We start from the raw sequence: 11,625 nt of genomic DNA on the forward strand, positions 1-11,625 counted from the left end.
GCAAAGGCCGTTTATGAGTTTACATAGAGGATATGTATGTTCACACAATAAACCCTTCAGTTTACTGGAGGAGGTAGTGCCATAACTGATAATCGTCTCCCTTTAAAACCATAACATCTAAATGTAATTCCTTAACCTGGCTGCTCTAGATGGTTTGATACACAGAACAATCTGGGAAGTCATTGAAAACAGAAACAGTTAGAAGGGTTTTTTTCTGGAATACAAAACCTGGATTTCATCATTTTTATAATAAATTTTTTCCAGTCTAATTGATAATAAGTGCCACTCTACTCTATGAAAGGGTCTCTCTGCATCACATGATAATTCAATATCTATTGAATGTAACAAATGAAGCAGTCTACGTACACTGTCGCCTGCTAGGCATGACTTCATGAACCCAGCCCTTACCAACTCCATTATCAAAATAGGAAGGTAGTTTAGGGCACAAGGAAACAAGGGGAAATGCACGAGTACAGGAGTGACCATGACATTACCTCATTTGCCCAAATACAGTGGATACTTGACATCATAGGTAAGATAATACTGAAACATATCTGGGACACCTAGGACCCCCCAATACACCTGGGAATAATGAATTTATTTTAGGTTATCCTGGGCTTCTTCTTTCTCAGAAGATAACAAATACAAAGAGAGGGGTTTAGAGGATACAGTATGACACCTAGGCAAACATCACCCTAACTCAAACAGAAGCAAAGGTAATGGCACCCATCTTTATGTCATTATAATGTATTATAGGGCCATTAAGCCTTAAAAATGTGATAGTGGAAATTAGATTAACCCCAAAGTGCTTCATTACATTTGGTTTCCAAAGAGGGTGTCCATACAGCCAGATTTAAAGGTAGGGGTATAAAGAAGGATTGCCTCACTTTCATTTGAATTAATGTTGTACATGTAGGCTTCATGCCAAATAAATGACTGTAGAGGTGTGGAAGAATCTGGTCTGTTTATATTGAGAATAATCCCTTACCCTCACATCTGGACACATCTTTAATTAAAAACCATAACTATGAAGATTTACACCATAGATGTAATTGCTGGTATGAATTGAGCACATTAATGATTCAGTGCCAAAAATTTAAAATAGCATACTGACTGAGCAGCCCTACCGGACCCCATGCTGAATTTAAAATGGTTTGGAGACAAGATTATCAGTTTGACAAGAGAGGGCCCAGATCCAGCTAATAATTTTAAGTTTGCTTCAAGTGATGCACCAATGACTTGGAGAATTTCTAGTATTCTGCTTTTGAATACAAAGAAAAACATTAACAGTATTGTGGAGAGTAAAATAACAAAACAGGATGAAAGTAGATATGCTCTGGAATAGAACAGCAATGATCACATCAGACTGATATTTTGAGACAATTTTAAATTTGTGTCAATTTAAATCCTGTTGCAGGAGTGATTCATGCAAAGATTATTGGCCCCCAGATGGAAGGACCATCGTCGCTTTGCCCTGATGACCTTAAGGAACTTTGGTATGGGGAAGAATTCCATGGAGGACAGGATTCATCGAGAGCTAAAATACACCATTGATACACTGGAAAAAAGCATTGGTATGTCATCTGTCGGGGGGACAACAATATTTTAATATTAATAATATATTGTAAATTCCTTTTAAAGAGGCCATGAGCTTGTGCTGCCACATTTTTCATTGTGCTATATTAAACCTGCAGTGCAGAATCTCCCTCCTTTGGCAGTAAGGGTAATTACAAAAATACAAAACACATAACAGTCTGAAATCCACCACAGTGTGTTACACAGTCAGCACTCAATACAAACACACAGTTCAACTAACAGTCTAACATTGAATGAGTCCTAAATACTCACTTTGAGGCAACAACTTCTGTGACTGTGGAAGTGCCAAAAATTGCAGTTCCTCGGACATCCATTTGAGGCTGGCTCCAGAAACACATTAACCTCTATTAAAATGCCCAACTATACAACAAAAATACATATCTATACAGTGTGGTACAAAAAACATTTTTGGTCTCTATAGTTAATTTCCCAGTTCTTGACAACTGTACAGGGGGTGAGTGTTTATATAACTCGCCCGTTTGAATTATATTAAGTCATGCATAATTAAGAGGGTTGCCGCTTTGAATGAGAGGTGGATGCCATCACAGTCGGCTGTTTTCAGTAACCAGGCTTCGTTCAGCCTCAGCTCCACACACACTCTTTGCCTGTTTTTTTACCTCCCCTGATCCGGCCAGTACACTGCTGTCAAGTTTGATGGTAGCTCCGTTGAGTAATCATAGGATGGAGTTGAACGGGTGAATTATGTTATACTGACTTTTTGGCTTGTTGCCAGGGGTTGGCAAGCTAATTGCTCATCACTTTCAAGATGGACTAGGCTTCTTTCATTTGTGAGTAGCCTAGATGCGCCCTTTTGAGTTTAAAATGCTGGCATTAATATTGGTTCTTCAGTGCTGGTTCACCTCAGACTCCAGATTTAAAAACTTGTTTACTGCAAAATGCAGAAAGATTTGCCTGGTAGTGATTGGCTTAATCAGCATTGTGTTTGCCAAGGGCTTGAAAGTAACAGACATTCATTTATCTGTAGAAGTCACACACCGTAGCTTTAATGTTTAATGTTCCTTTTTTTTATTCTTGTACAATGTTTTGTTATACTTAAGTCTACACTTTGTCTTTTACAGGCAAAAGCATGAGTCCTCAAGTTATGTTCCATAATGCGTCCTCCAACATCATCTGCCAGGTCTTGTTTGATAGACGCTACGAGTACGATGACGATTTCATCAAAGTGGTTATTCAGTGCTTCACTGAGAATGCCAAGTTAGTCAATGGACCCTGGGTTATGGTAAGTCAAAGCATGTTTCTGAGGTAACATTCCAAAGCTAGGGAATTTTTTTCACACACATGGTTGGGTGTAAGAAAGGCCAAAACCGGAAGAAAAATGCTATTCACTCACTGTGCTAACATCAAGATCGGCAGGGAAAACAGCAATTTTATCTGTTTACGGGACATGGAGATGTTAACACACATCTAAAACTGGACAGTAGCTGAGGCGCACAGACATCTATGATGCACAGAAAGCGAGAACAAACCACCAAATAAAATATTTCTTATGTCCTCCACCTCAGTGATCAGCACCTCAATCACACTCAGTATGAAACCTCTGCAGTCTTTCATACATGAGGCCCCTGGAGTCTAAAGCTACACTCATGGCTCTGTGAGGCTGAACTTGGGCACAGCAGTGCTAACTTGATCACAATGACAATACTAATATGCAGAATTTTAGCAGCTGTAATGTTGACTATGTTCATCATCTTAGTTTAGTATGTTGGCATGCAAAGGTTTGTTAATTGGCAGTAAACTAAAAGTACAGTTGTGGCTGATGGTAATACCATTACTTTTGTGGTTATTTGATAATGAATGACAAATTAACATTCTGACTTCCTGGTGGCGATCCTGACTAGAAAAGTCAGGATCGCCAAAGGTACGAGGTGGTGGACTGACAAACCAGCCGGCATTGCCATCCATACATTAGAGTTTTAGCTGTGCAGCTAGAATGTGTCTAATAAAATAAAATGTCTAATAAAGTCATCTGTTTAGAGCAGTTAGTGCTAGGAAGCAGAATTTGCACATTTGGACTCAAATAAACTAATGATTTATCTTTTTTACAGCTGTATGACTCCTTTCCCTTGGTTCGTAACCTGCCGCTGCCCTTCAACAAGGCCATTAAGAATTATGAGGTATGTTCTTTGGGCCAAGAAATTTACTGTAAATATGTATAATAAGTTATGAAAAAGGCCTGAATTTAACAAACAATATTAAATTGAGGACTAAACATGCAAGAGACAACCAACACATATGCACTTCGACAGTGGAAAGAATAGGTTGCATTTGCGCTGCAGTCTGCAGTAATGCATTTATTGAAGCTGAAAAAAGCAAGACACTAACTCAACCAATGAGTAAAAGAATAATAAACACACATTGTAGCCAATCACCCAGGCTGGTTTAAATTTTTTATAAAGATATAAGCGCAGGGAACAACTAGTCCATGGCCGACCAGAGTGAGTCAGTGAAGTGATGCAAGTTACTGAAACAAAGTTCTTAAACTATGTTCATTATGTAGAACGAAAAAAAAAACTTCAATTTGGGACAATGGTTGTCTGGGACAGTTCAAAGTAGAATTCGGGACAGTAATTTCGAGCCCTGAATGTGAGGGGTTTACAGATCCACTTTTAAACCTCCCAACCTGCTCACAGACACACCTGTTTAACCAGTACAACTATTCTTTATTAAGGATGTTCAAAAACATCTATTCACTAAAATCATACATCATGTTCCATCATTATAGTGATAGCTTCCATTTAGCCAACAAAATACACTTTATACGTTTTATGTAGTTCCTTCAAAGTCTAGGTCTATGTATTATATGAGTCTAGACAGACATGAATGTGAACTGCAACTTTTCAGGGCATTGCTCCCTCTGGTACAAAAATCTTAATAATGTCATGTAGTGTGTGATGCACCATTATTTTTAAATCTGTGCATGTTTGGGAATAGAGAGTGTGTAAAGTTTCTCCTTATGTGCATAATAAAATCTGATTTGAACTCCTGTAATCTGAGCCTTCCTTTATGTTTTTCAGACTTGTCAGAATCTTATGCATGGCTTGGTGGCCGAGCATAAGAAGACCAAAGTCACTGGAGAGCCTCGAGACTTTGTTGACTGCTATCTGGATGAAATAGAAAAGGTTTGTGTGTGTGTGTATGTATATTGGGGGTTAAAAGAGACAAGTCAGTACCAAATGCCCGTTTTTGTGTATATATAGTACATTGTTTAATACGTGTGTGTCTGCCCACCCATTCCTTCTTGGGCACAGGAATGATTGTGGAAGCATGTGGGTATGACTGAGCCAAGGGACAGGTTAAATATCATTGTGAACATATGCTTGAAAGCAATCCTGACATTTTGCTCAAAAAGAGTGATAGATGTGGAATGTGCCCCCTCCCATTATGTAACCTCTGCTCTCTTTGTGCTTGTTGGCAGCTGATGGCCTCAAACAAGCATAAAGTTGTTTAGCTCACCTGTTAGAGACACATAAGAACGACACAAGGAGGAGGGGTTGGGCTTATCATCTGTCATAGTTCTTAGACCTGGTTACATGCCTCTGGGATTGCCCTCCTAGAATTGTTGTCCCTTTTTGCCCCCCTTACTGCTATCCATTGTATGCTGCTGCTTTAAAATTGTTCATTTTGCCAGACAGCAACCCTAATTTGTGGGCTGCAGTGTGAGTTTCTGGCACCCCAGAGGGTTCTGGTAATCCATTGTTTCTGGATGGGTACTGTAGTTTTGGGCATAGTTGCTCAGGACATGAGCGTAGAACGGGAGGAAGTGGACATCTGTGATGCTTAGTGTTCAAACACTGTCAAAGTGGATGGACAATGTTTTTTGAACTTTTTATGTGAAGATGAAAACCATATTATCTTGACTCTTTGTTGCTGTTTATTCCCCCAGACGCAAATTCAAAAGATAACTGACTGTTAAATTATTGCCTGGGTATATAGATATATGTATATAAGTATATAAATCTCTTATATATTGTTTGTGTAGTATGAAGAGACTGCAAACTTTCATTTTGTTGTACAAGGTTGTTACATTAGGTTATATATTATAAATAATAATATATAATGATATTATTTATCATTGTGTTGTATAATGATAAATAAATCCACCAGAGACCCAGTGAATCCACTGATGTCCTTGACATTGATGGTGTGTCCTGTAACATGCTCCAGATTGCGTCATGTAGTGCAGAGCGCTTGGCAGCCTCTGATTGATCTGTCCATTTCCTGACCTAATGTGTTGCTGGAGGCATTTGCCATAGTTTTTTTTGACCTTAACAAGATGGCTGCGTGGTTTCTTTTCCCAAAACAGGGCACCGATTCTATAGTTGTTTTTGAATGACATAGCAGTGATCCAGAGGGTTTATTCCTCATGTGGCGCAGTCAGTATGTTGATGGAAGCAGAGATGGGGATTCAAGTTTGAGACTTGGACTCAAGTCACACACACAGTGACTTGAGATTTGACCTGTCCTCAATAAATCTTTTCTCTGTATGAAAAACTAAATTCCATTCCCTTCCTTATTATCATACATAACCATACACATCTGGCCACAATAGATACTTTGTTTTCTCTATTCCAAAATGAAGTACCTCTGCATTACCATAGCAAAAAGCAACCACCTGTACGTTGGCGAGCAACATGCTTGGCAGAGAAGGCCTATGTGACCAGGAGCATAGCCGGTGTTTAACTTCTCCATGTCTACCTCAGTGTTTACTGCGATGTTGAGACAGATGCAAAGAGGGACTCAGATGGTCTTGCTTGACCGTGAGGCTAGGTGGTGTCCATCCCCTTCACCCTTTCCTCCCATTTTTCTTTGATTTGTTCTATGTTTACATTTAAAAACCTCGACAGGTCACAGAGATTTTCCTATCCTGATGAATCTATCATAGTGCTTGTCTTAAAACAATTATTCTCCTCTTTTTAGAGATCCAATGATGGTTCTTCATTCTCAGAAGATCAGCTGATTAGGTACATTCTAGATCTTCACTTTGCTGGGACTGACACGACCTCCAACACCCTGCTTACTGCTTTCCTCTACCTGACAACCAAGCCACACATACAAGGTATGCATGCACATGTAAATATGGGTTATTACTTTTCTGTCATTGGCATTTATCATTGTCACATCCATCAGTTTTTCGTTCCAGAGAATTCCATTTTTTTTTTTAAAAAGGAAGAAATGTCAAAATGTTTGCTGAGAAAAAGGCCTGTCGTTGACAAGACCTATAGGAATAGCCCAACTCCAACTAGGAATACACCTGACTTTTTTACTGACGATAGTATAATTCAGGTACCCTGGTATTCCTGCAGTAAAGGCATATTTTAGCACCCTCTGCCATAGTGGTTATTTCCCCTGTCTCTGTGTTTGTGTGGTGTGGACGTGGTCTCGACGTGGTCTCCCTTCCTCGCTCTCCTGGTTCCTGGCTCCGATTATCCTGTACGTCTGCCTGCAATCAGCTCATCTAACTGCAGCTTATAAACCCCAGCTTTCCTCCCACTCATCGCCAGATTGTGGGTTCTGCCACCGTGGTAGCAACTCTCAGGCTCAGTTTGTATTGGGATCATGGAGATTCTCCTGTGTTCCAGCTACTTGCATTAATACTTTGTTGTCTTCTGTGACTTGGGATCCAGGCCTGTCTGCCTGCCTGCCTGCCTGCCTGCTAACCCATTCTCCTTTGCTTCCTCCGTTGGCCACGTTGTCTTGCCATTCTCTATTCCTCCTCTATTCCTCACTTCTGTCTGCCGTCACCAGCCATCCCATTTTATTGGAGTACCTCACAGTAAATCTGTTATTCATCTGCCTCCTGGTCTGTGTTCTGCACTTAGGTTTAGTTCAAATGTGGACCCACCAATCCATCATTCAATTAATGTTCTTTACACCATTCCACCTACTGTTTCTGTTTCCTTATCTTGTTTACTTTATTTATGTATCAGCAAAAAACACATCAGTTGTTATGCCCGGAGAATTCACAGGAAATAGGACCCAAATGCAAGAGAGGTAGAAGCAGGATAAAGGTATGAGAATCAGACTCTACTAACCAAAAGATTAGGTTCAATACACAGGAGGTCAGTCCACACAAGCAAACAAATCCCATTGGAAAAAAGGCTGAGGCAGAAATCCCAAAACCATGGAAAACGCGGAAAACGCGGAACTCTGGAAGCTGGACATGACCACACCAAGGTACAACAAGGAACTGGCGCAGGGGGAATGAAACACAGGCAATATATACTGAGGGAAGCTAATGAGACACAGGTGAAGGTAATTAGGGTGGGACAAACAATCAGACTGGAGGGAAAACAGACAAAGACAGGAAGTAAAGCAACACAAGGAGGAAAACTACAAAAATACAAATGACATCTGTATGATGAAAATATGTCTGATTTAGCAAAAAGGCACATTTTCAGGCAGGTTGATGTTTCCCACCAAGGATTTAGTATTCCATCTCTCCATGTAATTTGGACCTTACTTACAGTGGACACAGTGTAAAAAAGCATACTCAATAACATTAATGAAGGATTACCTCAATTTAGATGTGCCAGTAAGCCATGCAACCACAAGCTAATGGTAATGGTAATTCACACCATCTATTATTCCACAATTTACCTCTTTATACACAGGCTGTAAAGGAGAGAGTGCCAGAGTAGTTTACTCAAGTTAGAGTACATGGAGCTCTGTCCTTCCTCGGCTGAAGACACATCAGCAGCTTCCCCTCTGCTGCAGCTGCTGATTTGACTCCTTTTTGTTGCTCTGTTCTCACACAGTTTATCATTACATCTGACTTTTGTTTTTTTCTTTGTAACGGAAGCAATGTGATGTGAGCAGTATCATATTCCTCTGCCCCCCCTTCCCCTCTCTGCGCTATCTCTCAGAGCGCTGTCAAGAGGAGATAGACAGGGTGTTAGAAGGGAAGGATCGGGCCAGTTTTGAAGACAGACATCAGATGCATTACATGCAGGTAAGGTATAACACAGGTTTCTCATAATAATTTCACTTTCATTTACATGCATCTGTAAGTACCATATTTCTTAGAGCATAACAGACGTTTGTTAAAGGTAGGCAACCATACACCAAAGTGTAAAAATCAAACAGTAAATCTAGTGAGAGAATCAATTTACAATCTGCTTAGGCGAGAAGCCCTCATTTATCACTTTATGCGGCAGCTTTCCCTAATTGCAGTTTGTTCTGCTATTTTGTGCTTCTGAGAGTCTGCATTATTTTTCTTCTGCCCTAAATCAGATTAAGTTTCACAACATGTTTGTTTAAATCTCTCTTCATCCAGGCAGTGATCCATGAAGTTCAGAGGGTAGCCAACATCGTTCCACTCAACGTCTTCCACGCTACGGTTGTAGACACAGAGCTGATGGGATATTCCATTCCCAAAGTAAGAAATGTGTACTTGCTCATTCCTATTAAGTAATGGCACAAACATGACCTTTACTTGGGTAGCATAAGTAAATCTTAACCTCTTACGAATGTTTCCTGCCTTCCGCTATGCCCTTTCTTTTTTGCCTCATTTTCTCGTCAGGGTACGCTGGTCATCCCTAATATGAAGTCTGTACTGAGTGAGGAGGGACAATGGAAATACCCTCATGAATTCAACCCTGAAAACTTCCTAAATGACCAGGGAGAGTTTGTTAAACCAGAGGCCTTCATGCCTTTCTCCACAGGTATGAGAGCAAAAAAAAAGCAGCATGGGCCTCAATGAATCACACCTGCATGTACAGATAGGATGGGTTTAACAAAAGTGCTGTAGATGACTTTGAGGTCTTTTTCATGTCTCAGGTATTCGTATGTGTCTTGGAGAGGGTCTGGCCCGTATGGAGCTCTTCCTCATCCCAGTGATGCTGCTGAGGAAGTTTAAGTTCATCTGGCCTGAGGATGCAGGAGAGCCCGACTACACTCAAATCTTTGGGGGTACAATGAGTCCCCAACCTTATTGCATAAAGGTCCAACCCAGGTCAACGCAGTAAGGCGGTCCGCAGACACAGTGCTAAAAAGTGGGTAATATATATATTTTTATGGAAGCCTAGAAATAATGTTAAATAATGTTTTGACCTATTATTAGGCCCTACAGTGGGTATCAAGCTATGCCATTATTAATACATCTACATAGCCCTCTTGACAGGTGCCTCTGTTCTCTAAACCTGGCCAAAACTGAACCGTGAACTGCTGTAAAATGGCTTGAATAGGCAGCTTCATCTGAATGTCATGGCCTGCTCAGTAGTCCAGCCACAATCACTGTTAAACTGGTTTCACTAGCCTTATCAATAGCCACTAGTTAGCAACCCCACTGGTATGAAAAACGTTTCATCAGCAATGTCTTACCAAAGAAAAAAAAAGTTTAAAAAGGTGATGGACCTGACTAAGTTCCAGGGTAAGCTGTAATGAAGTGAAAGTTATTTTACTTTTATTAGTAATGCTGTCATTTATGTTTTGGTTGACTTTTTAGAAATAATACAGCCATCATCGTTAACACTCAAATTCTCAAGCAAAGTGGCTGGTTTAACAGCTAATAACTATTTTATTAATTTAAATTATTATTATATTTAACAGCAGAATGTTCATACACATATATTTTTAAATTTCTGACAGACATGCATCTAAATTTAATAGTTGGGAGAACTTTACAGATACATAGTAGAGTGTCATCAGCATAGCAATGTAAATTGAGCCAGTATTTGCAAATAATGTTGCCATGGGTAGGCATATAGATATAAATTAGCCCTGGGCCAAGGACAGATCCCTGGGGTACACCAAACTTTATTTCAGAGACTGTATTATTGTAACTAAGTTTAGTTTGATAAGTATGAACGAAACCACCATCTCCTGGATACCAATATGCCTCTCCAAGCAGCTAAGAGGTGTTGAAAGCTATACTCAAGTCAAGAAGCAGCGACAATGCTGTTAAGTCGGAATCAACAATCAGAAAGTCAGGTGATATGACAAAATCCGCGTAGGGATGAAGACAGGATGGATGGATGGAGGCATCAACAAAAAATTGGACTTTAAGACAAGTCTGTAAAATAAATCATATAATAGATTGATTTTCCAACAGTGATTTGTAACACAATTTTGTGCTGCTGATGGTGGCATCAGATCAGAAATCACTGTGTGTTGCTCTAGAGGACATGGAGAAACAGTATATGTTGTTGTTTAACCCAATTATTTTCCAAATACACACAAATATTCTAATTGTAGATTTCTACTCTAAATGGACTCAATAGCAATAAAAAAGAAGATTAAAATACTTAAAATAGGGGAACGTTTTTCCATTACATGGTTTTATATATGTACTTCCTGCTTAGTCGTGTTTCATTCATTAATTTCATGACATGTATAATCTGTAATTGATTTATATGGAATTGATATGATGAAGGCCATTCTGGGAAATTTATTTTAGTCTTTTAGTCTGGTATGTAACATTCCTTGTATAATAAACGAGGGGTACTATAATAGAATTTTAGATATATTAATTCATGAGTTAAAAAAATAAACTACAATATACATCTTATCAGTCTTCCCATTATGTTTTTTGTTGTTGTTGTTTTTTTTAATTGAATGTACATTGAACACCAAATGACAAACAGCATTGCATTATGGACCGACTGTGACAGATTTCAGCTATAACTTGACAGAATTAGCAATGTTCTTAAAAATGACCATAGAGCAGAATGAACACCACTCACGGTGTCAATGAAAACCATACAAACTTTGTTGTTTTGCATGAATAAAGGGAGAAGAAAATTGTACTTTATTTTTTTGCTGACCCAAATGCCGACACACGGAGGGTAAAGTTGAGTAAGAATTTTTAATGAACAATTATGGATATGGACCAGAGATTCCTTTCAAAATGTATAATCAGTAGCGCTTTTGGGCATGGGCGAAGCGGGCGTGTCACGTGGGGGGCGGCACGAGGCCTGAAAAAAAAATCCTCTCCGCCTACTGTTCTTACGGAGCCCCCCTGGTGACATTGGATAAAAAAAAAATAATGCGAATCATATCACTGTGTGGGGA

The 11,625-nt window shown here is 39.5% G+C and overlaps 1 protein-coding gene across 1 annotated transcript in view; it reads left to right on the forward strand.

Annotated features, from left to right (window-relative positions):
• The window catches only part of LOC118329961 (cytochrome P450 2F2-like), a gene marked incomplete in the record, with an annotated part of 17,054 nt that overhangs the window by 2,947 nt on the left and 2,482 nt on the right, over positions 1-11,625 (forward strand). Inside the window, 7 exon segments of the mRNA XM_035664316.1 lie at positions 1,444-1,574; positions 2,676-2,836; positions 3,663-3,731; positions 4,632-4,736; positions 6,535-6,673; positions 8,481-8,566; positions 8,891-8,992. Of these exon segments, the coding sequence (XP_035520209.1) occupies positions 1,444-1,574; positions 2,676-2,836; positions 3,663-3,731; positions 4,632-4,736; positions 6,535-6,673; positions 8,481-8,566; positions 8,891-8,992 (793 nt within the window).

Source organism: Morone saxatilis, unplaced genomic scaffold (genome assembly GCF_004916995.1).
Source record: "Morone saxatilis isolate NCDOM2014 unplaced genomic scaffold, NCSU_SB_2.0 Contig2, whole genome shotgun sequence".
Taxonomy (NCBI): Eukaryota; Metazoa; Chordata; class Actinopteri; family Moronidae; genus Morone; species Morone saxatilis.